A 27,648-nucleotide genomic window follows, 5' to 3' on the forward strand; every position below is an offset into this window, starting at 1 on the left:
GCAGAGACAGTGGGTGACTGCTTCTCTGGGGCATGCAAGGCTGGCTCAGTCTCAGTCTGGTCATTCCTGGGTTCCTGAGGATCCCCTGGGAACATTTCTCCTTTCTTTTGCTGACCCTGGGAAGTCTTCTCCCCTCCCCCAATTCATTTTCTGAAGCATCAGACTCCTTGCCATGAGATGGAATAGGCAAAGTTTTCTTTTAAAAATGGTTGTTTGGCATATCTGTAACATCAACAACAACAGTATTAATGACATTGTACATTTCAGGGCTTTGCTCTGTACTTGATCTTGGAGCTTTGGGATGTAGCATTTCATCAACCGTCTGGGGCACACCCCCCCCTCCCACCCCACTCTGATGAGTCCCAAAAGAGTCTGCTATCTCCTGACCCCGCTTAGGGGGTAAGAGAGCAGATGGACTCTTCTATATAAGCACCCCCCAACACAAACATTAAGCCACACCCCTAACAGTGCAAACTGCCCCGCCTCTTCCTGTGCATGGAATGGTTCTGGTCTTAGAATCTGGCTACTCAAAAAAAAAAAAAAAAAATCTGGCTACTCTCGAGAATAAAGTTTCTAAATTTCAGTTTTAGAGAAACTTCATTCTGGGATGATTTTATGGATGGTCTTTGTGTTTGGCATCTTGTATGGTCAGGTCTGGTCATGCTTGGAAGCGGAACCTGGCCCTTCCATCCTTGGCTGACTGCGGCTGGATTCAGAGACGAACACAGGGTGAGTGGAAGAGGGAGGCGACAGGGTTCTTGTGGCCGCAGAGAAAAAGCTTCCAGCCCAGTATCTCCTTCCAGAGTTGGAGGGGGGTTGGTGATGGAATAATCATGTCCATTTGCTGGGGATGGCTGGGCTGGGGGCACAGGATGGTTGGGAGGGAACATTGGGCACATCCCAGGACACCTTTTCCAGAACTGAATTCCTGAGCTATCATGGAGACTTTGAGATTCACTCTGAGAATAGTGTATGCTAGCCACAAAGTGAACTACTATGAGCCCCGAGGCCATTTTGAATGATAAATCCTACACACCAGCTTTCTCATTCCGACTTGTCTCTATCTCCCCCTTCAATCCCACAGACCATCTTGCTACTGCCCTGCCCACGCCAAGTCTCTGGCTCCCTGTGGCCTAGCCATGTGACATTTCTTTTTTTGTAGGACTATGTCTTCACAATCCCCATTTCTTGTGGCCCCACGGGGGAGATTCCACATTGTTGCTACCACGGGCTTCTGGCTGCTCACCAAACATTCCAGACTTTTCCCTTTTTACTGGTTTTCAGTGGGTCATTTCCTGTGCTGTCAAACTCCTTACCTGACTGATACTCATGATTGGAAATACCCTCCTCTGAATGGCCCTCATTATTCTGTCATTAAGGTGTATATATATCAAGCAATTATCGCCTTTTGACCTTTTGGCTAAGACCAGAATAGCACAACAAAGCAACTGTCCACTTAACCACCGTTCTTGCCCCAGACTGTAGGATCCTTAAAGGCACAGTGTGTTTCTTTCCTACAAGAAGTAGTGTGATATAGTGGTTAAGTGAGCAAATTCTGGATTCTGACAGCCTGGGCTCAAGCCTTGGCTTCTAGAATTTATTAGTAATCAACCTTTAGGTAAGATCCTCAGTTTCTCCATCTCAGCTTACTCAACCATAAAGTAGGTTAGTAATGGCTTTACATAGAGCTGTTTTGAGAATTAAATGAACATATGCATATAAATAAATAAATATATGGGCTGCAACTGCAGTGGTATCTGAGTGTGTTGTACTGAGCACTACCTTAATCTAACTATGAACATTTTCAACGCACCCATCATAAGGTACCCTGGAACGCAAGGCACATGCATATGCTTGTCCAAAAGTGAATTCTCTATCACATCCCTTCGCCCTCCTTCCCTGTCTTCCACTTGCCTTGTGTCCATCCCTCTCTTTTCTCTCTCCCTTCTTTCAGTTTTGGGACCACCATCGGTCCTCAGAGTAGCTGAGCCCCTTAGGGGACCCTCCGAGCAGAAAGGTCCCACACTCTCCTTCCTGAGGCTCCAGCAGCGGAGGCTCTAGAGAAAGGATAGATGAGCAGAGCCTAGGGGGGTTGGTGTGAGCAGCTCAAATACTGACCGCAGGTGCTAAGTGATGAGGGCTGGGGGAAGATGTGGGAGAAGAGGAAAGGCCTTCAGGAGCTAAGTCTGAAGCTGGACAACTGTGCTTGCTAATAGCAACAAGAACTTCCTGGATGCCTGAGGCCCTGCCTCTAGAATTTCCCTAGACATGAATGAGGCAGAAGGGAAAACTGAACAAAGAGCAAAGAGAAAAGGCAGGCTGAAACGCACCTGCTTTCCTTTCGCCGATGGGTCTTTTTGCTGCCTGTCTCCTGTGTCCACTCCTTCTGGAGGGAATCTAGAGTTTGAGTCTACGCTCCAGCCCAGGCTCCTCTACCTATCCGATGGTGGTGTAAGGCAAGTGACAGAGCCTGAGAGATGCCTGGGTGTCGTTAGTTAAGAAATGGGGTTCACTGCACCAGAGAAGTCGGGGTTGGATTAAGTGGGGTTCAGACACGTGCTGGATGGCACTGTTCCTAGGCAATGAGATGGTGGCTTAGAGGACCAGATGCCAGAGGTCTGCCTGTTGGGCATCCATGAAGGCATGGCTTGTTCTTGGGCAACCCTGGTGCCTGCCCTCTGGAATTGTACCCCAATAAAACTGGCTGGAAAGAAGACTTGTGAGGGAGGGCCAAGGCCTGGGGCCTGGGGCCACTCTATAGTTCCCTCTTCCCTGCCTCATCTCAGAGGACAAGCTTCCTGGGGAGAGGCAGGAAAAGTGGCTATTTGCAAATTCAGCAGAACAGACCCAGCTTGCTCAGCAAAGTCAGTGTCAACTCCCTCAGGGTCCCTGCAGGTTCACACCCAGCCGGGGGCCTGGGTCAGATGCTGGGCAAGGGGCAGGAATTCCTCTGAACCGCAGAGTAAGACTTTCAGGGTCCAGCAGCTTATCTGGAAACAAGGAGCACATTGATTGGGCCTAGAAAGCCAGAACTATGAGAAGCTTGCTACTTGCAAGGAAGAGGGAAAAAGGAGTGAAGCCAACAGAGAAACAAAACCCACTTTCCCTTTTCTCCTTCCTCACCAGCTCAGGAAAGGGCTCTCGGTTTTGCTGACTTGAAAGAGCTAAGTACACATAAAATTCCCTCTTCCTGCCTCAGACAGGCTACTGTTTCTCTATTCTTATCCTTTTGTTTAAAACATTTTTATTAGTCTTATTTTGTCTTAAAATTTTAAACAGCTGTTTATAAAACACAACAAATACACAACACAACACAAAACTCGGTAAAAATAACACACTATATAGTACATATACTCAGACCGTGTGATATATTTATATAATAAAAGATGAAAATATTCACTTTCCATAATAAAAATAAGTTCTATTTTTTGTTTATTTTACAATATACTTAATATTCTCTCTTTTGCCTCTTCCTCTCCAGCTTGCTTTCCTTCATCCCGAATCTCAAGGAGGTTCCGTGTGGCTGTCCCCAGCCCAGTGAGCTGGAGTCTGAGAGGTGACGGGTGGGTAGGTGGCAGAGGGCTCAGGAACACGCGCGGCAGCCACATTCCAAGTGTCTCTCCACCTCTTCCACGAATGAGGAGCCGTCGGTGCACTGGAAGACGTATTTCCGCCGCTTGCTGCGGATTGGCTGGCAGCACTGGCTCCCGCACCCGCCACGGCATTCCATGATGGGCACCTTGGAGGCTGTGGCACAGGAGGCGTAATCTTTCTGACGGCGGATGGCTTCACGGACTATCTCCCCCAAACATGGATTCTCTGAAGAGGGCAGAGACTAACGTTAGGGCACTGATGGTGAAGGGTCTGGCTTGACCATGGGGTGGCTCCCTGATTGGCTATCAGGGGACACGTGATCGGAAGCCGCACATACTCATTTGCTGGTCTTCCCCCTCCCCCCCCTTCCTTCCATCCTTCCGTCTGTCTGTCCCTTTTCCCCTTTATAATGGAGAACTTCTACTGCGCCAGGCTCTACACAAGGACAGTTATTCCCCAAAGATATTCTGGTGACAGGAGTGAACTTGGTCCCCTCCATCCTCCAAGGAACTAGCAACTGGTAAAAAGTGGCTAAATCCTGTTACTAGGCAGATGCTTAGATACTAAAATTGAAAACATCTGGATTCACTTAAGGATCTGGGTTGCTGGCTTCTTTGAAACTAGGAGGTCTGTTCCCCATGTTGCCAGGGTAGGCAGCATGCTAAGAGCTCTGGATGGGGCATCAGAGCTCCAACTGGTCCCAGACTGGCCCTACCACTCCCTTAGTCCGTCTCCCTTGATCTAGAGCCTGGACTCCAAATCTGTCGACCCCAAAGTGGATCTATTTGTAATGAGAAACCAAGGCATAGAGAAGCTATTAAGGGGCTTGTTTCTATAAGAGCACGTGAAAGGCAGTTGACTTGGTCCAGGCGCCGGGAGGTTTTTGGGGAAGTGACCACACAGATGATATCTGGAAAAGATGCTAATGAGGTAACGGCCCTTCAGGATGTTTCTGGAAGTCCTAGAAACCACAGGAGAGCAGTAAAGAGGATCCCCGGGTGTGCTGGGATGTTCGCCTCTGACCCTGTTCTTCACCTCCAGCCCCTACTTCCTCCCAACACTGACAGAACATCTGGGGAACGAAAGCAGAATCGTAGCGTCATCCCTTGTCATCCTGCGCCTCAGCTTTACAGACTATCTGCCTGGAGAACCACGACACATATACCCAGCCTCCTCAATGATCCCTTTGTGAGCCACAGAGGCGACTGAAGAAAAAGCATCGGAGCTTTTTAAAGGGTTATGTATTTCAATTCGATGCACAGGTGTAGAATTCACCTTCAAAAGCTCTTTCAAACTGGGAACGGCTTTAAAGGATTCGGAAGGATCTCTAGACGAAGAGCGTGTGGGTGAGCATGCGTGCGTGTGGCGTATGAGCATGCGTTGTGTGTGGCGTATGGGCATGCGTGCGTGTGAAACGTGGGAGCACACGTATGGCAACACTAACAATGGGGTGAAGGGGATATGAGCGGTACGTATGCCATCCTGACGTGGGCCCGAGGTGAAAATTACTTCACATTTAAAACACGAACAGGTTTAGTTAATGGTGCCTATGTAGATGTGAGACGCAAGAGTCCCTGAGTGACGGGGTGTGGCTTGGAAGCTGGTGGCGGAGAGAACGCATGTGCGCCAGTCATTATGTGGAAGAGAAGCCCCTAAGTAATAGCTTCAAGCCAAGGACTTTGGCTTCTGGGTTTGTCAGGGACATTGACCCCCGGTGTTTGGCTTTCCCCAACCCCATCTCCTTCCCTTCCCTTGTCCCCTCTTCTCCCACACACATTTCTCTGTCTGGGTGTAAGGGTAAAGTGAATTCTGCAGAATGAGTGGGGAGGTACGCTGTGCTCTTCAGTTTTCTGAACTGGTTTGTGAAGAACTGTATCATGCTTCTTTAAACGTATGGTAGAAAGCATTAGCGAGCTCATGGGGTCTTGGAATTTTTTTTAAATAGTTATTTATTTATTATGTATACAATATTCTGTCTGTGTGTATGCTTGCAGGCCAGAAGAGGGCACCAGATCCCATTACAGATGGTTGTGAGCCACCATGTGGTTGCTGGGAATTGAACTCAGGACCTTTGGAAGAGCAGGCAATGCTCTTAACCTCTGAGCCATCTCTCCAGCCCCAAGGGGTCTTGGAATTTTGATTGAAGACTTCTTCCCTTCTTTCTCCTCCCTCCCCCATGTCTTTCCTTTTTTCTTTCCCTTCTCTTCTGTCTCTCTCTATGTGCCTCTCTCTCTCTCTCTCTCTCTCTCTCTCTCTCTCTCTCTGTCTACTTCTGCCTGTGACGTCAAACTCTCTCTTAGCTCCGAGTCAGTGCCAATCAAGGAGATGGGGGAGCATGAGGGTGCTCCCCCCCCATGCCCCGCACTCAAGCATTCTCCATTAGACAGTATAGGAAAAACGCTGTTGGTATTTCTTGCTGGGCCATTTTGCTTGTGCTGGCCACTCTAGGTGGCTTGTTAGCCACTTCAGGGATCTCACTCAAGAATCAACGTTGAATTCTCATCCACCACAATATTACTTAGTGTTTACAATAAATGAGTACAGTTGTTTTGGGTGGGGAATTATGACTCAGAGAGAACTGTCCGGCTCAAGGATACACAGAATTTTATTTCATGACAACAGTGTTGCTTCTGACTTGTAAGAGTCCTAACTTGGGGCCATAAAGATGGTTCAGCAGTTCAGAGTGCTTACAGCTCTTCTAGAGGACTTGAGAACTCAAGCTCAGTTCCTAGCACCCAGGCGGACCACAACCACTTGCAAGTCCAGTTCCAGGGTATCTGATGCCCTCTTCTGTCCTCTATGGGAAATGCACATACATGGCATACATTCATTCACAGACACACACACACAGAAATAATAAAAATAAATCTTTAAAAAAATCCTACTTAGATGTTTCACAAAGATAAGTCATATATTTCAGCTCTGAGCACATCCCTAGGTACCACTCTACATGGTGTATGTTCTTCTGAGAAACCCTGCAAGGTAGCAGGGTCCGTAATGACCCCGTCACCTGCTACATCTTCTATGCAGTACCCTTCTTTAGTGAATGTACCTTGGCAATATAACTGATTTAATGACCTGGAAATGACAGTACAGTTACTTCTCTGGGTCGGTCACTTAAGCCACCATGCACGGCTTCCTCCTCGCTATTTGATGGTCCATTCTGGAGAAAAATCAGCTCCGTCGACCCCTGTTTGTTTTGCACGCCCTCCATCCCACAAGAGCAGCAGACTCACCTTGCTCACAGTGGTTGCCACTGAAGCCAGGCTGGCACAGGCAGTAGGGCTCCCCTCGATCTGAGATGTGGCATTGCCCATTGTGGCACTTGAAGGCTGAGCAGGCGTTGGCAGAGTCGTTCTTGTGGTCACACAAGGCTCCCCCGTAGCCCTCTGCACACTGGCACATGTATGTGTTGCCAGTTGCCACACATTTTCCATGGTTGCAGCTGGGGGCAGAGGGAGAGGCCGAGACCAGAGTTAGTGTTGCTAGTGGCTTCCTCTGTCCTTCCACCCAGAGGACAGAGCTGTGGGACCTTGTGCTGGGTACGGTCCTCCTTCAGTCCAGCATCTAAGCACCTCTTTTCATGCAAATCCCATGTAACTGGAAGCCCATGTACCCTAGTGAATATCTACCACCAGCTCTGAGCAGACAGACGCTGATCTACTTGCTGTTTCCCACAGAGACATCAAAGTCATCTGTGTCAATTCATTACCCAACAGACTTCAAGCTTTCCGTCGACACTAAGAAATAATTATTTTTGTGTTTTTTGAAACAGGATCTCATTGTGTATGCCAGGCTGGTCTCAAATTCACAGAGATCTGCCTGTTTTTGCCTCCCAAGTGCTGGGATTAAAGACATGCATCACTGCATATGGCAAAGACAATTTTAAAACATTGTATGTTATTGATTGTGTGTATGCATGCAATCTCCAGTGCACATGTGGGCATATGGGCACACACCTAGAGGTCAGAGAACAACTTGTTACAGTAGGTTCTCTTCTACAATGTGGGTCCTGGGGCTTGAACTCAGGTTGTTAGGCTTCACAGCAAGCTCTTCTACCTACTGAGTCATTTTGTTGGTCTCTGTCAATATTCTAATCCTCCCTCAATTTAAAGAGCAAATGCTCTTACGACCATTTCTACTACTAGAGGTTGAACAACCCTCACTCAGAATGTCCCCAAATCTAAAACATTTTAACCATCAGCATGGAGTCCAAGGGGGAAATCCTACACCTGACCTCCATCAAAGGCTGTTGATAAAACACAGACGTATCGAACAAATCATACAGAACTATTAGGCCTTGTGCACGAGGGGGTCTATGAAATAGAAATAAACTCTGTATATGCACTTGGCTCCCATCCCTCAAATATCTCAGAGGTAGATGTACATAATTCAAAATGTGAAAAGATACCCCAAACGTGAAACACTTCTAGTATCAGGCATTTTGGACAGGAGACACTTAACGTGTTAGCAGATGGTACTCACCGTGTACCATGTACTTTGTGAAGCCCGTCACTCCCCACTCCGTGATAGCCCCTCCCATGAACTAGCCTGCTGTCCATCTCCCAGAGAGAAGGATGGATGAATGGTAAAGTCTGCATTTTGTAATTAAGTTTTCTGAGTTATTTATTTTATGTATATGATAGTTTTGCCTGCACATATGTATGTACACCATGTATGTGCCTGGTGCCTGTGGACACCAGAAGAGAACATTGAATCTTCTGGAACTGGAGTTACAGATGGTTGTGAGTCACCATGTAGGTGCCTGGGGCAAGTGCTCTTAACCACTAAGCCATCTCTTTTTTTTCTTTGAAAATTTAAGAAGATTTATTTATTTTTATGTATGTGGATATTTTGCCTACATACATATATGTGCGCCATGTGTGTGCCTAGCGCCCACAAAGGTCAGAAAACAGTGTGGGATTCCCCTAGAAAAGGAGTTACAGATGGCTGTGAACTGTCACATGGGGTTCTGGAAACTGAACTTGGGTTTTTGGGAAGAACCATGGAGCCATCTCTCGAGCTCCCAGCTCTTTCTTTTTAAAATATTGCTTTGACTTATTCGTCTGTTTATTTCTCTCTGTATGCACATGCCACATGGTCATGGAGGTCAGTTGGAGATAACTCGTGGGAGCTGGATCTTGCCTTCTGCTGTGTGGGTCCTGGGGACTGAACTTAGGTCAGCAGGCTGGGAGGCAAGCCGCCTCTCCAGCTCTCAAAGCCTGCATTTCCAATCATGATACATTGCTGAGTCTACTGATGACGTTCAGGTGAGGACTCATGCTAATTCCAGGGCCAGGTGCACACATCACGAATAATGGGAAGTTTAGGCCTCTATAGTACTCTTTCCTTCTTGATCAAGACTATTATTCCTCAACTTGTCCAGCCAGCCAAATTACCATTCTCAAGCCTGGTCTTATATCTTGTCAATGGCAGTTTCTAGACTACTGGGGTCTCTTGCACTGAGTACAAGGCCCTGCACGTAGTAGGCCCTCAATAAACACATGAATGAATAATGAAGGGCTGAACCATTAAACATGATTCAGATGTGCCCTGTTATGCAGACTCAGGAACTGGAATCTGTCCGTCTCCTATTTGCTGTGCTGTGTTTGGGGCTTTATGTACCTTCAGAGAGGCTTTTCTGATCACACCGGGCAGTGCGGAGTCTAGCAGTGCTTTTGCAGGTCCTAAGGGCTGTCTGGTAGAGACAGATATTTTGAGAACGTCCTCCTCATGCTAAAGCTTTGAAACCGGGCCTGCCGCTTGGATGTAGGAGCCTCGCTTCTTGGCATTTTAAACATTTGTGCTGTCCACAGTAGGACCACAATTCCCCCAGCATCCATCAGTGCTCAGTCCTTCCACGTGGGCAGGGCAGCTTGTGAGTTGAGAACCTAGTGCTCTTAGGACACTCACCTGTGACCAAGGCAGGGGTCACGCGCTTCCTGATCACACAGCGGACCGGTCCATCCTGGGTGGCACTCACACACGACATTGTCCTTCTCCACAGAGCGACACAGGCCATGTCGACACACCGTGCAGGACTTGCAGCCGGGAGAGACCCCAAGGGACTGAGGTGGGAGGGCCTTGAAATCCTGCAGTTCGTTGTTGATGCGCACTTCATGGATACAGCCGTGGAAGCCGCCCAGCGGCCTGTCTGCACCCTGGCGCAAGGCTGAGAGGCCCGTGGAGGTGGGGATGCCTGCGGGAGGAAATGGGGACAGGCTGAAGACACACCTCTGGCTTACCCCCACTCCCTTAGCCTTCAGAGTGAGAACACACACAGCACACGCTCACAGTTAGAGTTCACAGCTCTGGGCTTCTGCTGTTCAGATTGAGCTAACAGGTCAGAGACCTGGTCTTCTCACAGGGACGAGTCCTCGCTCTAGTGTCGTTAAAACTCAACTTATCACCAGGATTTACTCTCAGAAAAGAAAAAGTCCCCCAGAAGTCTGTGTTGTGAACTTTCAAAGGAGAAATGAGAGGACCTATCCCCAACTGCCACACAGTCCCATTGGCTTAACCGAGGCCTATCCGTTAGGTGTGGCGTGGGTGGAGGAACACTTGGCCACCCTGCTGTCCCCACCGGGTCGAGGTGCCCCTTACTCTCGTTCTTGTTTGAAAGCCCACAGAAAAGGAGCTGCATTTTGGGAGAGAAGATCTGGGTGGGGGAGCAGCATGCATCAGGGAAGTTCCAGGGTTCAAGGTTTCTAGGCTATTTGCTCCCCTTTGAGTCAGACTACCGGTAAAGGCATGACTCTGGTTTTGGCGACTTCTGGTCTGTGTTTTCCCTCTCCTCTTACTATTGGGCCTATGATTTAGCTGCTGTGAATGCTAAGTGTACACACAGTCCCGGGTTCGATCCCCAGCACTGCATATACTGGGCATGGCAGCACATGCCTATAATCCCAGCACTCAGTAGGTAGAGACAGTTCTATTAGAAATTCAAGGTTATCCTTGGTTACAGATGAAGTTTGAGGCTAGCCTGGGCTACATGAGACCCTGTCTCAAAAATAAAATAAAATAAAGTTTTTACTCTCCCCCTTCCATGCTAATTCTTATCTAGGCCCCCATGTTGGCTGGGGAAAGTGCCCAGTTTTTTTTTCTTTTAAACACTGCTTGGCCCATTAGTTTCCGTTTCTTATTGGCTAGCTCCTACATATCTATCTAACCCATTTCTAATAATCTGTGTAGCTCCACGAGCTGGCTTACCAGGAAAGATCTTAACCTGCGTCTGTCTGGAGTGGGAGAATCATGGCGACTCCTTGACTCAGCTTCTTTCTCCCAGCATTCTGTTCTGTTTACTCCGCCTACCTAAGGGTTGGCCTATCAAAATTTTTTTAATTATTCATTTATTCTGTATACAATATTCTGTCTACATGTATGCCTGAAGGCCATAAGAGGGCACTAGCCCTCATTACAGATGGTTGTGAGCCACCACGTGGCTGCCGGGAACCGAACCCAGGACCTTTGAAAGAGTAGGCAATGTTTCCAACCACTGAGCCATCTCCCCAGCCCTGAAAGTGCCCAGTTTTGTTGTGGCCACAGTCGAGCAGGTGCAAGGGAGGGTCTTCCTTGTGGAGAATCTGTGTCCTGAGATGGGTCAGGGCCAGGAGTACTCTGTGTCCCCTGCATCTGGATGGCCTTTCCAAAATGCAAGTCCCTGGGTCCAGGCTAGCCCGTGGCGGGGGACACCCGAGTCTTAGGACTCAGCCTTGACCAAACCACCTCAGTGGCTGTGTGAACACATGTGTCTTTAGGTACAACCCAGGGTGTAACTTGCTCTCATGAGAGTAGCATTCTACCCGTGTCCCAGTCTGAACCCCTGCGCCCACTCTGACGTTAGTTTTTCTTTTCTACATATAATTCTCCACGACCCACCAGCCTAGGGGCTTCATGTATAGCCTAGGCAGCTTGTGGTGGTTTGCCATTTTGGCCCTGGTACAAGCTTGACCTCAGTGTGGTGGTGCTTCTTTTCACGTCCAAGAGGTGGCAGGCCAGCACGGTACTGCCCTGAAGCTTAAACTGTAGCAGAGTCGGGACATCCTTTCATCTCCTCTTCCCCTCTCTGCATACCTGCTGTTCCCACAGAGGCCCCACCCTTTTCCCTTCGCCAGCATCTGTTCAGAGTCGGTCCCTGTGGCTGGGCTAGCACCTGACCACCCTTTCAGCAGCCAGTTTTGCTATCACCTCCTTCAGGAAGTCTCCTCTGACTGACCTTGGCAGTAGGGGGCAAGAAGACATTAGGGAGACCGCTGGCATCAGCTCTGGGTGTCAGTGCAGAAGCAGGAAGTCGGGAAGGTGGGAAGGGTGGGGCAAGGTGGTGATGGAGGGTGGGGGAGAGTTACCTCCAAGATAGAGGGGGCTGTTGATGCCCACTGCTGGCTGCTTCTGGAGCTTCCCCAGGCTCTTGGGGGCTCCTTTGTCTACCACCAGGTTCAAGGTCTGGTTTAGCATCACCAGCTCCACACTGTGAAACTGACCATCGTTCACCGTCTCCACGCTGCACAGGAGAGAAAGGGAAAGAGCCAGAGGTGAGGTGCGGTCCGCGGCCAGGCACGGGGCTGCAGTTTGGATTTGCACCACGTGCATTCTGCTCTAGTCTCCATTTGGAAACAACTGCAAGTTGCAAAAACAAAACAAAACCACCCCCCCCCCCAAAAAAAAAACCAGAAAAGACCTTTTGCCCAGGCTCTTCAATTACTTGCATTTGGCCCCCACTTCCACTCTTTCTCTGAGCGATGTATGGGTAAGAGATGCATGTCATGACCCTTGACCTCTAGATCCCTCGGGTGTGTCTCCTGAGGACCGGGCTGTTTTCTCACATCAGCACAGAGTCCTGTGTGAGCAGTTAATGTTCATGCCAACTCTTCCTGTGTTCAGATGAGCAGTGCCCCAGTGACGGCCCCTTGTAGCAGGTTTCTGCTACCCACACCAAGCCAGCCTAGTGGCACCGCAGTAGATCCCGGGTCCTGCTCTGGTCTTTTCAGAGGGGCCAGGCTATCCCTAACCCATCACCTCAGGCTGGTGCTGCCTGCACACCATGTGGACACTTGCTCACTGAAGATGCAGTCCCTTCAAAAGCCCCATTTCCTCCGTCAACGTCACTGAGGAGTTAGTGTTGCTCTAGGAAACATCTGGGAGACAATATTCCAGCATGGTGTGATTTTTTCCCCCCCTAGCATGTATGAAACAAACTCTCTCTTGGTTAGGATACTGGTAATTTGTCTTTGTTCTACCTAAATCGGTTGTATAGCCACCAGATTAGAGCAGGCCACATCCGAGGAAAGAGGGTCTCATGTTATGCCACGCGAGTCTATCCTTATTCCAGAACTACAGACCTGAAAGTTTAGGGAGACGGAACTGTTTACTCCCCCCCCCCCCCCCCAGCTAATATGTGTTAGAGCAGGGACTTACGATGGGTCATGTATCACTCACTTATATTATCTGATAATTCTGCGAAGTGGGTTCTAGAATACCCCAAATAACGACACTGAGTCCTAGCGAGGTTAAGTGACCTGTCTGAGGCCATCCAGTTAATACATGCCAGAGATAGGGTTTATGGGCAAAACTTCTGATTCCGAAATTCTGTTTCTTCCAGGACTCCATCCTTAGCAGGGGCTGGGAGGGAACAGTAGAAGGTGACAGGAGTCTGGAGATGTGAAAAACAGGCTCACTGCAGAGTTGCTAGATTGGTCTCAATGGTTCACGTGTGGGTGGCAGACAGGAGATTCTTACTCTCCTTGAAACCTTCTTGGGATTCCCACTGATTTTCCAGACAGCAGGGACAGTGTCAATGACTGTGGCATTTCACAGAGTGAGGGAAATGGTAGGCAGAGGACAGGTTGGCTGTGTGACCAGAGACACAGCCATTCTCCATCCTCTCATTGCTGGGGGATTCTCCTGTCCCCACCCCTCAATCTCCCTGCTGAAGTGACGGGTGTATACTACTGTGTCTGGCTTCACGGGGGATTCTAGGATCTGAACTTGGGCCTTCACTGTTACAGCAAACTCTTTGCCTACTGAGTTATCTCTCCAGCCCCTACTATATTTTTTAAAAGGTGTGCGGGGCAAGCAGACAAAGCTGTGCACGCAGCCAGGGATGGGGGGAGGTGGGGGGAAGCACTGCCTGTGGCAGAGACTTAACACCTGCAGCCTGTCTTACCCCCAAGCTCCTGCAAGCACTGTCTCCAGCCTGCTGACAGGGAGATGGGAGGTGGGGACAGGAGAATCCCCCGAAGTTCACAGATCCACTGGGCCTGGCATGTCCAGCAATACACAACCTGGAGGATTAAGACTGACACACGGGTTGTCCTCTGACCTCCACAGGCCGACCATGGCAGGCACTTGCCTGCTCTCACAACCACATATGCACACAAGATCTTTTCAAAGTTGTAAACACTGGTCTTCCAATCAAAATATCAGCAGAGAGCATTACTATACGGCCGCCACCGCCAACAATAATGATGACAACAACAATAACAATAATAAGAAGAGGGTAAGCCGGGCGGTGGTGGCACACGCCTTTAATCCCAGCACTCGGGAGGCAGAGGCAGGCGGATCTCTGTGAGTTCGAGGCCAGCCTGGTCTACAAGAGCCAGTTCCAGGACAGGAACCAAAAAGCTACGGAGAAACCCTGTCTTGAAAAATCCCAAAAACAAAACAAAACCCAAAAAAACAAAAAAAAAAACCCCAAAACAAGAAGAGGGTAAAAGTCAAAACCCAGACCTCAGCCTTCTGTTTGCTCCAAGAGAAGTGGCCACGCACGCAGGCAAACCCTGTGATCAGGCTCCTGGGGAGATCATTAGGGATTCCAGGTGGCGACAAGGGACCTGAAAGTCTTCCTTATTGTTCACTGGGGTCACACAACCCCAAGTGGTAGCAGTACTGAGGGTTCTGGAGGCTGACCGGAGGGCGCCTGTCAGGGCTGCTATGGCTACAGGTATTGCCAGAGGGGCCCACAGAGTTCTTGTCTATGTTTAAAGATGTGCTTATATTTTATGTGTACATGTGAGTACTTGAATGTGTGTGTGCGTGCCACGGATACCTGGAGCTTTCAGAAGCTGGAAGAGGATGCTGGATCTCCTAGAGCAGGGTCCTCAACCTTCCTAACGCTGTGACCCTTTAATACAGTTCCTCATGCAGTGACCCCCATAAAACTATTTCATTGCTACTTCACAACTGTCATTTTGCTACTGTTATGAATTGTAGCGTAAATATCTGATACGCAGGATGGTTTTCGGTGTTCCCTGTGAAAGGGCCGTTCGACTCCCCCAAAGGGGTCGTAACCCAGAGGTTAAGAACAATTGCCCTAGAACCAGAGTTACAAGTGGTTGTGAGCTGCATGATATGGGCACTGGGAGCTGAATCTGGGTCTTCTGCGGGAGCAGCAAATGCTTTTGAGCCTCTCCTTTTGCTTTTAATAGCGGCAGCGGGTGGGCTATGGGTAAGGGCAGAAGCTGAAAACATTCATTTGCCCCTAACAAGACCACAGGCAGGCACATCTTTCCTCATTCGGGAACAGGAGACCTATTGCCTAGGTGCCGCAAGTGGAAATAGTGAAGTCAGGACTTAAGTTCCTGTCTCCCAGCTATGGGACTGTGGGAAAAAGATCCTCAGGTGGTCATTTCTCCTGGATGCCAAGAGTGACCAATAGGTGGCGGCAGAGCCCTGCAGGAACAAAGGCTTGCGATTTCTTTAGGCAAGCAGCTAGACTCTAGCAACTGACTCCTGCACCCTCATACCCGCAGCCTGCAGCCGCCACAGCGGAAGGGTGGATTTAATGGAAACCTGGCTTGTGTCTAAGGCCAAGCTCTCCCCATCCTGGAAGAGGAACCAGGCTTCCCATCCCTCAAACAGGAGTGATGCTGTCCAGTGGTTCAGAATCAAATGGGACGAAGCCCCTGGCTGTGAATGGGTTGGTGGTGATGCATGCACCACGTGAGGGGTGTGTGCTCTGACTGGCAAAGCTGACTCATGAGTGGAGTTTTGAAGGGCAGGCCTTAAAAAACAAAAAACAAGACATGCCCCCTCCCCCCCCAAACCTGAATATTCGGTTTCTCTTGGTAATCTACAGCCCTTTTCTCACAAGTGCCCACGGGAGTTCCAGTTAGCTGCCCCTTCTCACAGGTCCCTGGCCTTGTGGGCAAGAGACTATGGCAGGTCTCCATACCGAAGGCCTGGCCTATTCTGGGGAAGGAAAGCCCTGGGTGGGCTTGCTGCATGCTTGCCCTGTGGCCTGCAGTAGAATCCTGACATACTTCTTTACGTCTCATGACTGCTAGGGACCTGAGCCGAATCAGGGATGGGGCAGACGGGAGGCCCCAGAATCCACCTGCTTCAGGAGCAGAAAGTCTGCAGAGGCCCTGGCAGCTCACATTTCCTTGAGGCTTGTTCATGGGGACCTTAGGGACAGAAATTTGTAGACTGCCAATTCCTCTGCTAGGCCAGCTTTGGTTTGGTTTCTTGGCTTTTATTCAAGGCTGACATAGCTTCCAGGTGGCGAGAAGTCACTGCAATGCCCCTGAGGAGCTGCTCCCTCAGCTCCTGTCACTCCACAGAGAACCAGTCGTGAACAAACGTCTCTGCCAGCACTGCATTCACAGAGGGCATCAAACGCCTCTTAGTGGTAAGTTAGGCTCCTTCCCCCGGGAGCCCTCGATTATCTTCCAAGTAGGAATAATTTACTCCTTCTTCAGAAGTGTCCTCACAGTATGTGAGGGAGCCTCCAGAGAGGCCTGTCACATTCTGCCTGTGTAGCCACTGTCTGTCAACATGTGTGCCTTCTTCTCTGTGTGGGGTATTTGACCTTATGTCCCCTACATTTGGTCCTGAAAACTGATGTGTTTAGCAAGACAGTGAGTGAAAGATAATACCACAGGTTGGGCATTCCTACATCTAAAAAACAAAAAGCAAAAGACTCCCAAAACATGAAAAACTTGAGCACTAACAAGATGTCACAAGTGGAAAATTCCACACATGACCTCATGTGATATAGGTTTTTAATCAAAACATATATTATTAAGAATACTGTATCTTCTCTAAAATTGCTCTTAGACTTATGTGGATGATATGCATATAACTATACATTAACTGCCCCATAAAACATTTTTAATTTGGGATTTCTAGAGCCTGCGGTCCCTTATGATTATGAACAGGACAGTGACACTCTGTCACCAGGGTTGGCATGAGAATCCAAGTCATCTGCTTGAACGCCCATCATTTGGTTCTTTCCAAGGGCATGCCATCTCCCTAGTGGACTTGATAAATGCATACAACTCCCCGGTGGCAGCAATGCTTTCCTGCTTGGCACAGTGTTTCCAGAGGGCTCCTCACTCTGCACCGGAGCCCAGCTGCTTCTGGAGGCCTGTCTTTAACCTTCCGTCCTGAACAGTTCACACCACGGCTCATCTGCCAAGTACTGTTTCACGCTTACCAACACCCTAGGAAACACCCATCAGTGCCATGGGAAGGCGGACTGGGAAGGAGAGGAGGGCCACTTCTTTTCCCTCTAAGTGATACCAAGCGCTTTCTCTCAGGCACATGGTTTGTCAGGCTACCACTGGCCCTGTCTCCCTGCTCTCTCTCTTTCCCACTTGGTCCAAGGTCACCAGTTTCAGAAACAAAGATGTTAGGAGACCCTGTATCTGCTGTGTCCTACTTTCTGAGGCTGGTCTTGTCTCTCTCCATCCTCCACTGTGAGTCTTCTGCTCTGGCTGGTGCCCCTGCCACTGTCTCTTGTTTTTGCCGCTGTCCCAAGCCAGTCCTCCTACTTGTCTTCCCTGCACATCAACTTTTCTCCCTTCACCATCCAACTCAAATGGCTCCTCTAGGGACCTTTTACACATTCAATTCTGCTTCTGAAATTGCTGCATCAAGCTGGATGTGGTGTGCACCTTTAATCCCAGCATTCCGAGGCAGAGGCAGGCAGGGCTCTGGGAATTTGAGGCTAGTCTGGTCTCCACAGTGAGTTTCCGGCCAGCTGGGGTGATATAGCAGGCTCTTGTTACAAAAAAGTTTTTTTTTTTTTTTTTTTTTTTTTTATTCTTGAGAGTCACCTGAAAGATTCCTTAAACATAGATTTTATATCCATTACTTCTGGGGTAAGGATTGGAGATGAGTATTTCTGTATTTTTAACCAGGTCACTAGGTGTTGCCACCTCAGGGACCACACTCTGCTCTGAGAGTCACTGTTGCCTCTTCCATTGCTCTCTGTCTTCCATCTCTGACTCCACAGTGTGTGTGTGCGTGTGTGTGTGTGTGTGTGTGTGTGAGAGAGAGAGAGAGAGAGAGAGAGAGAGAGAGAGAGAGAGAGAGAGAGAGGAGACTGAACTCAGGGACTGCATGTTCGATAACCACCCTTCTACTGAGCTATATCCTCCAACCAAAACTGTAGTTTATTTATTTTTTTGAGGCAGGGTAGCCCTGGCTGTCCTGGAACTCAGCATGTAGACCAGACTGGCCCTGAACTCACAGAGACCCACACATGCTCTTTGGCCTCTGGAGCAATGGAGTTAAAGGCACTTGCTACCATGACCAGCTCACACCATGCTGGCTATAACAAGGGTTTTCAAATTGGGTGTGCAGGAGGAGAACCAGAAGCCTGTGTCTCCCAGCTCTGCAGGGCAGTTCCACCTCTGTGTATTAACAGTCTTAAGTTCAATACAAAGTTTCAGCTGAAGAAAAGATTTAGTTAACTGGAAAAGCTCTTAAGTCCCCAGGGGGAGCATGGCCTCCTCTGTGCGCAGGGATCCCAAGTTAGGCTCTTTCTGCTGTTGGTTTTATGAGACTCATGGGTAATTCAGACAAGCATTGACAGGTCTAGTGGTTATTTAAAAATATGATAAAATATAACCAACTTTTGGTGCGGGATAATTGTCTGCATTCTGTCAATTATGTTTTAAATAAATGCTGATTGGCCAGGCAGGAAGTATAGGTGGGTCAACCAGACAGGAAGTAGAGGCGGGGCAATGAGAACAGGAGAATGCTAGGAAGGAGGAAGCCCATTTCTCACATTCTAGCCCAGACCACCGAGAAGCAAGATGTGAGCTACCCTGCTAAAAGGTACCGAGCCATGTGGCTAACACAGATAAGAATAATGGGTTAATATAAGCTACAAGAGCTAATAAGAAGCCTGAGCTAATGGGCCAATCAGTTTTATAACTTATGGAAATCTCTGTGTTTTTCTTTGGGGCTTGGGGTATTGGGCAGGGTAGAAACCCCAACAAGCAGGCTCCTACATGTTACAAACTTTCAATTCTAATCAGTATTTGGTAGGGGTTTGAGTGTCCATTACCTGCAGTGATGGCGACCAAAAGTAGTTCTTCAGAGTTTGGGCTACTTGCACACAGCTTATAAACTGACTGTCCTCCATCTAAAATGCACACAGCTTATGAACTGACTACCCTCCATCTAAGATCTAACAAGGGAAAGCTTTTGAATATCATCAAGCTTCTGATTCTGGAGAATTATTTCAGATGACGTTGCTCACTTTGTTCTTCACGAAACGGCAAAAACCATGAAGGTGAATGGGCGTGTCTGTGTGAGATGTCACTTAGGTATGGCTGAGGGGCATGAGGAGGCTGAGTGTGGGCTGAAGGTGGCACATGGGGTGACCGCACAGCAGCCATGCAGAAAACAGGGGGTACAGCCTGCAGCTAAGGCGTCCTCCAAAGGTGTGTGTGTGTGTGTGTGTTGCAGGCTTGGTCCAGAGTCTGTGGTGCTCCTGGGAGTTGGTGGAACCTTTAAGAAGTAGGGCCTATGTGAAAAGTCCTCTGCTCATTGAGGGGCACAGCCTGAAGGGAATCATGGGACTTTGGTCCCCTCTTCTCTCTGTGTGTTTCAACTGCCAGGAGGTGAGCAGTTTGCTCCAATACCTGCTTCTGCCATGATGGGAGAGTCGAAGTGGTGAAGCCAAATGACCACAGACTGAAATCTCTTAAAACTGTGAGCCAAGAGAAACCTTCTCTCTTTATAAGCTGATCATCTCTAGTATTTTGTTACAGTTACAGCAAGCTGCCCAACTACAGGGTGACTGTTAAAAAGATTTCAAGTCTAGGAAACACTGTCTTTCAGAATGGTTTGAAAGTCACTTGAACACAGCCCCGTTCCCTGGGTGCTCCTGAATTTCCCTTTCTTGAATTGCATGCTAATCGCCCTGCTTTCTTTCTTAAACTAATAAAAGATTAGGATGACATTTTGAAAAGGGCACCTCATTAAGCAGCCTCATCTCCATTGGAGCACCTGGCTCCACGCACAGTAGCCAGCTGGCCATTTATCTTATGGTAATGAGGTGTCATCCCGCACACGGGCCTGCCTTCAGGTCCTGCTTCTGCCTCCAGCAGCCAGTTTCTCCCTCCCACCTGCCACTCTGTGAGCAGCGAGTGCGCGTCTGTGTGGGACAGCAGCCTCAGAGTCACCCAGGGTCTACTCTGGAGGAACACATCCTGGGGCTGGGCGTGGCGTCTTTTACCTGTACACGGTGGTTGGAGGGGCGCTCGGGCTGTCATACACCAGCCTCACATGGCCCTGGTACAGCTCCAGCGCCAAGGGGTCATTGTCTCCCTTGTAAAGGAGGATGCCGTTGTCCTTGTCAGTGGCCACCTGCGGAGAGCAACCAGGCTGTGTGAGTTAGGACCTACCCCAGTTCCAGCCTCTCCTGACCAACTCCCAGCACCCTCTTCAGGTGGTTGTCTCAGAGCTGAGACCAGATTGGAATTCTGATCCATATCTCTTTCCCCATCTGGCCTGTCTATTCCAGAAGGCGAGAGGTAAGCTTATATTGCCTATGCTAGCTGAGCAAACTGCTTCAACAAGTATACATTGACCATGTACTACGTGCCAAGACGTCAAAGTCACTGACCGCTCAAGGATGCTCAACTCAAGTCCCTTATATAAAAGGGTATCTGCACTGAACCCAAGCACGCCTCCCACGTGATTTCCACCCTCTCTAGATGCATGACAATACCCGACCCAGGGAAAATGCTAGGGTAATAGCTGTAATGCATATGTAGTGGTTATGGTCACGCGCAACCTTTTGAGATTGTGATGTAACCCTATCATCTACAAATTCATGCTGGAGAACTGTGCAACAGATGTATATAAAAAGTTCACAAATAGCCAGGTGGTGGCGGCACACACCTTTAATCCCAGCACTTGGGAGGCAGAGGCAGGTAGAGCTCTGTGAGTTTGGGGCCAGCCTGGTCTATAGAGCAAGTTCCAGGACAGCCAGAACTCTGTTACACAGAAAAAAAAAACCATCTTGAAAAAAATCGCAAATAATAACATCTCATAATGTTTTAAGTAAGTTTCCGGTTTTCTCTGGCTCATATTCATAGCTGTCCTTAGTTCCGCATGGCCTGAGGGCTGGACATTCTTGGCAGGGGCTAAGTGTGTGATATATGTTCAAGACAGTGGCAAATGTCTTTACAATGTTTTTGATCTGTGGCCGGTTGAGTGTGCAGGGATGGAAACCAGGGTGGCTATAACTGCATACTAGGAGGCCCCAACTCTAATCTGCCTCCCCTACTAGTGGTCTATAGTGTGATCCAACAAAATACCTGCTGCCCCTTGAAGCTTGTCTCTCTGCATGGAACATCACATACTAACAGTTGTAAACAAAGGCTAAAGACCAGAGCTTAACTCAGTGTATCCCATGAAGCAGACAGCGATGTGTTCAGAGCCGTCTGGGGATGTTAACGATACCACTATCTGGGCTTCACCCCTGAGCAAGGTAGCGTGAGTCTTTGTGGGCAAACCTAAGTTTAAGAGCTCCGCACAGGTGCTGCTGAGGCACCTGGGTGACGACAGGCACTGGGAGAAGCCATACTGCTGGCCAGCTGGTGGCTGCCTGAGTCTCCACAGGCCTAGGTGTGGAGCACGTACATCTGATAGCTCATTTGGGTGTCTGGAGCACTGGAGGCTGTTCTGGTGGGGAGGAGTGGACGAAGGAAGCAGGAGGGTGGGGGAAGTTAGAGCTCCCTATTTGTGTTAGCATGGACGCCAAAGGTACAGTCCTGCCCACCGGACAGGCTCTGCAGGGAGAGTATCTTCTTTTGTATCCTTTAGGCCTGAGGTCTGGAGCAGACCCTGCTGTGTGTAGGGCTGCAGAGATCGGATCGGTGCTGAGTGAGTGTCTCATGCGGAAGCTCCAGATTAAACCTTGGTGAAGGTTACAGAGCTGGTGCCTGGCAGCACCCAGCAGTGTCTGGGCTACGAATTGGCCTATACTGTCCAGTTGCATCCCTGGGGCTAAGGTGTTGACAAAACCACTTGGCTCATTCTCTTTTCCATTCCCTGAATGTGTCCTGCTTGCCTGAGCCCCTAGGTCTTTGCAAAAGCAGCTCTCTCAGTCAGCTCCTCCCCTGCCTTTGTTCTTTACTGTCAGTCCAGTCCTTAGCCCTCTCCCCAGAATTTAGGGAAAGTGCCACATAAGCTCCAGAACCACTTAGCTCTTCTGGCCTGATTCCTCTCTATAGGCCAGGAGCATGTCCTCCTCTGTGCTCCCTTAGCGCCTGGCTTCTCTTTCTCAGTCATCCTGGTCCTCACTGTCCAGCACAGGAGAGTTGCAGGCATGACTTTCAAAGAATGAACGAGGGGACAACAAGGAGCTGCTGCCGCTGTGAGACTCACCAGGAGGTTTCTTACAGACTGCTCTAGGCTGGCCCAGCCCCTGCAAAGCCAAGCCCTGTCTTTGATGTTCTGGGAGAAGGGGCAGGCTTGCTAGCATATCTGGGAAACCCCAGCTTTACTCTGAGGGGTGCCACACTGGGGTCCTTCCAAGGATGGTAGATGGGAGGGGAAGAACATACCTGCAGGGAGATGTTGGCCTGCGGCCGGACCTTGGCAGAGGCCAGTTCCACGTAGGAGTCCTTGCCTACAAAGTTCACAGTGATGAGCTTCTCGCACCTGGGCCCAGCGAAGCCCGGTGGACAGCGGCAAGTGGGCTCCTGCTGCACCACGATGCACTGCGCCCCGTTCTGACACTCATACTGGTCGCAGGGACTGGTCTGGAGCAGAACCATGGGTGGGGGATGCTCACAGAAGAGCCCACTGGAGAGGGGGCAGGGGAGAGAGGAGACAACCGTAGTTAAGGGGAGAGCTGAAGTGGGAAGTTCCATTTTTGCCTCTAGCTGGAGCGAGTTCTCTACGGTTCAGTTTCTCTTTTTTTTTTCCAGAAGTTGAGTCAGTGCAGGCAAAATAGCCCAGCCCAGTGGGTAAAAGTGGTAGTTGCCAAGCCTGATGACGTGAGTTCAATTCCTGGGACCCACGGTAGAAGACAGAACTGATTGACACAGTTTGTCCTTTGAGAGCTATAAGCATTAACTCTTCTCCCCCTTTCCCTTCCATAACCCACTAAATAAACTCTATTCCCAAACTCTCTCTCTCTGCGTGGCGTATCTGTCTCTCACCTGCTGTGGTCTTCCACCTCCCGACCCATCGAGCATTGAGGCCTTGGATGACCCGCCACTACCCTGCTGAGACCTCAGGTGACCCACTGTGGCCCTTTGTGGGACCTACCTCCCCCCATCTTTAAAAGAATAACAGTCTCTGCTTCCTAGTTTCCTGCAACCCCAAGATTAACCCTTCCAGCCCAGGTTGAGGGGGACCTGGAGCCCAGGCTGCTTTTTCTACATACTCCACAGACATCTAAGCACCCGACCAATGCCTCTTACTTGACATTTCTTCTAGCACCAGCTCCAGAGGTGGACCTCAAACACTCTACTGAATTACCACATTTTTTCATTGTCTTTTATCATTTGGTGCTAGGGACTGGACCTGGCCTCACATGTAAGATGAACATTGAGCTACATCCTCAGCCCTCACGTCTTTTTCTGCCATTAAGATGCTACAAATGTTTTTGGTTTCCAGCCACCCCACAAGCCGGTTGGCATCATCGGTTAGGTAGCATCATGCATGTGTGAATGTGGACTCAAGTCTTAACTTCTACATGGAGTTGCCCTGGTTCGCTGCAGGGAGCCCTGTATCCCTGCCTCCTTCTGCCAGGCTACCTTCCTTCTGAGGTGCTCCTCTGTCATACCTGAAGCCTTGGGGGCAGATGCATGAGTAGCCGTTGACCGCATCCACACACTGGGCTCCGTGGCGGCACTTGTGAGCTGTGCAGTCGTCATTGTCTGTCTCACACAGCTTCCCACTGTAACCAGGGACACATTCACACCTGGAACACAGGCGGAGAGACGCTTGCTCAGGGTCTGCCAACTTGCTGGCAGGTGCTCTGGCGCCTCCCCTTGCCAAACCTCTCTCTCTCTGTGCTCTAGTTCCTGAAGGGTTCACCAGGTGCCTCTGTTACTGGATTCCACTCATGGTGCACTGGCCTTTGCTCTCAGAGTCAAGGTCTATCTGTTGCATGGAGTGGACACGTTTCGTTTTCAGAACTGGGCTGGGGATACGGGAGGCATCACAACAGACCTGGGTCATATCTGGTTCCTTCTCCCTTAGTGTCAGACACCTGGCTGAGCACCTTCAAGGGGCATCTCATCAGATCCCCAGGGGCCTGCAGGGGAGGCCCTATCCAAAGCAGCGTTCAGAAAACACTCAAGCCACCTCCCCAAAGCCACATCGAGTGACAGCTACATTTACTGTGACAGACGCTATCTAGGTGTCCTGGCCGCTCATGGTGGCCTCTCTATCTTGCACATTCTCTCAAAGCCACTGCTCCTTGATAAGCTCTACTACTCTGGAGTGCAGTGAACACTGACTGTCACAGTGTTGTGACGGTGCAGTACAGAGATGAGGACCAAGGATGAAGGCTATGATGGCATTTGTACCACCTTCGCCTTTGTTTCACGGCTTGTTCAGAGAGGCCAACTGGTCCAGCCTTCCCCAGAGAGCAGAGGGTCCACAGCCCTACCATAATTCTCTAGAACCCAAACTAAGCCTGTATGTAGGCAGACCATGTGTCTGTGGGTCATTTGTTTGAGGTCACACAAAACCGAAATCCCTGCCTAGAAACAGACCTGAGAGTAACTAGGCCTAAGGTAGCCCTACAAACACATATCAACACAGTGTTCACTTGTCTCTCTCCCTCTTGAAAGGCCTGTGTAGCAGCTCAATTCTTCTGGGCAGAGTAAAAAAAAATCAAAATGCCATCTCTTCAAGGCAAAGGAAAGGTGGCACAGGCAGGGAGTGCAGGGCAAGCAAGAGCTCTGAATTCTTAGCTTGCACCCTCAGGACCTGGAAAGAGAGAGAGAGAGAGAGAGAGAGAGAGAGAGAGAGAGACACCTTTTCTCCTCCCTGCCTCTCTGTACTCCTTCCCCTTAGGAACAGACACAGTGGGGCAGAATCCCAGCATCACACCAGAGCTAGGTAAGTGGATGACTAGGAAGGATTCTGAAGGTGCATGGTGGCCCTGTAGAAACGGTTCCAGAATCTGAAGACTGCTGGGTGGACCTGTGTGTGTTCAGATCTGGTGAATTTTACTAGTATCCGATCGGTTCCCCTTTAATGGACTTCACTGGCAAATCCAAAATGTGCAACCTAGTGCCGCATCAGAGCATATTTTAGGGACGTGGTCTGCCAAAGTGTTTTTCTTTCTTTCTTTCTTTCTTTCTTTCTTTCTCTTTCTTTTCTTTCCTTTCTTTCTCTCTCTTTCCTTCCTTCTTTACCTTTCTTCTTCCTTTCTTCCTCTCTCTCCCCCCTCCCTCTCGCTCTCTCTCCTTTCCTTTTCCTTCCTCCCTCCCTCAGGCTTTTTTTTTTTATTTATTTATTTTTATTTATTTATTTTTTTTTTTAGTTTTTCGAGACAGGGTTTCTCTGTAGCTTTGGAGCCTGTCCTGGCACTAGCTCTTGTAGACCAGGTTGGCCTCGAACTCACAGAGATCCGCCTGCCTCTGCCTCCCGAGTGCTGGGATTAAAGGCGTGCGCCACCACCGCCCGGTTTAACATTTTTTTTAAAAAGATAAGGTCTTGTTACAAAGCCAGGTTGGCTTCAAACTCCCTCGGCTGACCTCAAACTCTTGACACTTACATACGGGTCTCTAAGTCCTGGTGTTAAAGTATCTGCCATCAGGGCTAGAGAGATAGTTCACCAGTTAAGAACACTTGCTGCTCTTACAGAGGTCTCAAGTTCAGTTCTCAGAACCCACATCAGGCAGCTCACAAAAACACCTATAACTATCGTTCCAGTAGGATCCGACACCCTCTTCTGGCCTCTGCAAAAATTTCCACACACATGTATATACACATATACAAAATCAAAAAAAAAAAAAGTCACGGGGGGAGACCTAGAGGGATGCCTCATTGGTTAAGAGCACTTGTTGCTTTTGCAGAGCATTCAGGTTTGGTTCTTGGCACCAACATGGAAGTTCTCAACAGTCTACACCTCTGCTCCTAGGGTATCTGATGCTTCCTTCTGGCCTTCTTAGGCCCCAGGCACTGATTGCTATCTTATCCTGTACACAAGAAATAAAAATAAATCTTTAAAAAATGTCTGCCACCAAAACTGGTTCAGCCAGTTTTCTAAAGAAACAAAAAGTCTGATGCATTGAGATTCTGCTTCAGAGCTTTAGCTGCTGGTAAATCTGGGCCTGGAGGAGAGCTGGAAGAGGGTGGGAAGGACAAGATGATCAAGGCACAAGGACGTGCATGAGCATGAGGCTGTCAAAATGAAGCCCATTATTTTGTAAACTAGCTAAAAAAGAGTAAAACCAAAACCAAACCCCAGCCTTGGCAGGCATTTGAGTTTCGTTACTTGGATGCAAAAGAGCCCCAGAGAGCAGCTGAAACAAACAGGCCCTCTGCAAGGCTCAAAAACATCTCATCAACATTTAACAGGATAAAAATCAACCTTTAAAACATGAAGTTCAAGGCAACCGATGAGTAGGGAAGCTACTTCCACTTCTAAAGTCAGTGGTGGAGGCCTGGAGGCTAGAGTATCTACAGACTTCTGTTGGCATGGCCTTCTTAGACGTTAATGAACAAAGAAAACACTTAAGGATTTTGCCATTAAAAAAAAAAAAGCACTGGGCAGTGGTGGTGTACAACTTTAAGCCCAGCACTTGGGAGGCAGAGGTGAGAGGATCTGTGAGTTTGAGGCCAGCCTGGTCTACTGAGTGAGTTCTACTTCAAACACACACACACACACACAGTGCAGCCACAGGGAGTGTGTGTAGGCACTACATTCCGAACACTTTTCCACGAGGTACAGGTTTGAGCACCTCGCTCTGCTTGTCACAGCAGGGACTACATAATCCTTCTCAGATTGCAGAAGCAGCAGGTGGTGCCACTTCAACTCCTTTTGTTTTCAAACATTTTGCTGTATCTTCCAAGTTGATAATGCGATCTAGTGACCGTGGACCAAGGACACCTGGAGTATCTGGGTCTAGCTGAGAAGTCAGACGGATGTGGGTTGATGTGCAGCCCCTCTTCTCTCTTAGCTCCTAGGCAGCTGGGTCTGTGTCACTGGGTTTGGGCTGTGGGGGCCCCAGTTTTTCACTACTGAAAGCATGAGGGGGTTCATGAAACCAGGTACAGCATGGAGTTTTCAGTGTACGCAAGTCAATGGGATCTTTGCTATTTTCAGGGTCTCTGGGCAGATCTGCCTGACATTGAGATCTCATGAAAATGTCTTTAAAGATAAGCGAAGGCCGTCCCAAGCACATCACCCTCTCTCAGTAATGTCGTACTAGGCTGCTGTGGGATAGCAAATGTTTGATGATGGCAGGGGAGGAGACATAATAATAAAATACCTCATTGGGAGAATGGATTATTGTTTAAATGCATTTGAATATAAAAACTACCATTACCGTGTTGGTTTATATAGACTTTCTGAGACACTGTCTCCTAGGAGACATGACATAGAAATAAGAGGACTCAAGGAAAGCTTGGCTAGTGTCTCTTTTCCTGTATTGTCCCAGACTCAAGGGCCCTTGGTTATAGCAGAGGGTGAGGTTTTCAGAACAAACATCAGAGGCTCATGAAAATTCTATGGCAGCTCTAACTCTCGGTGTCTATACCCACCCCTGACCAGTTTTCATGGCCTGGTATGTTCTTTCAAAGTCCATGCCCTCTAAGTCTGCTGTCTGTCCACTAGACCTTGGA

General features: G+C 49.0%; 1 protein-coding gene across 1 annotated transcript in view; it reads right to left on the bottom strand.

The window, feature by feature from the left end:
* Positions 1-448: 448 nt before the first annotated feature.
* Slit3 (slit guidance ligand 3) overlaps positions 449-27,648 on the bottom strand; it is a 589,355-nt gene continuing 562,155 nt past the window's right edge. Inside the window, exons 30-36 of the mRNA XM_041676107.1 lie at positions 23,630-23,767; positions 22,401-22,641; positions 20,063-20,193; positions 11,940-12,094; positions 9,508-9,793; positions 6,831-7,039; positions 449-3,819 (exon numbers count right to left, since the gene is read on the bottom strand). Of these exons, the coding sequence (XP_041532041.1) occupies positions 3,584-3,819; positions 6,831-7,039; positions 9,508-9,793; positions 11,940-12,094; positions 20,063-20,193; positions 22,401-22,641; positions 23,630-23,767 (1,396 nt within the window). The 3' untranslated portion in view covers positions 449-3,583. The remainder of the gene's footprint in view (positions 3,820-6,830; positions 7,040-9,507; positions 9,794-11,939; positions 12,095-20,062; positions 20,194-22,400; positions 22,642-23,629; positions 23,768-27,648) is intronic.

The sequence above is a fragment of the Microtus oregoni genome, unplaced genomic scaffold (assembly GCF_018167655.1).
Source record: "Microtus oregoni isolate MIOR12 unplaced genomic scaffold, Mior012 000027F_ref0000203, whole genome shotgun sequence".
NCBI lineage: Eukaryota > Metazoa > Chordata > Mammalia > Rodentia > Cricetidae > Microtus > Microtus oregoni.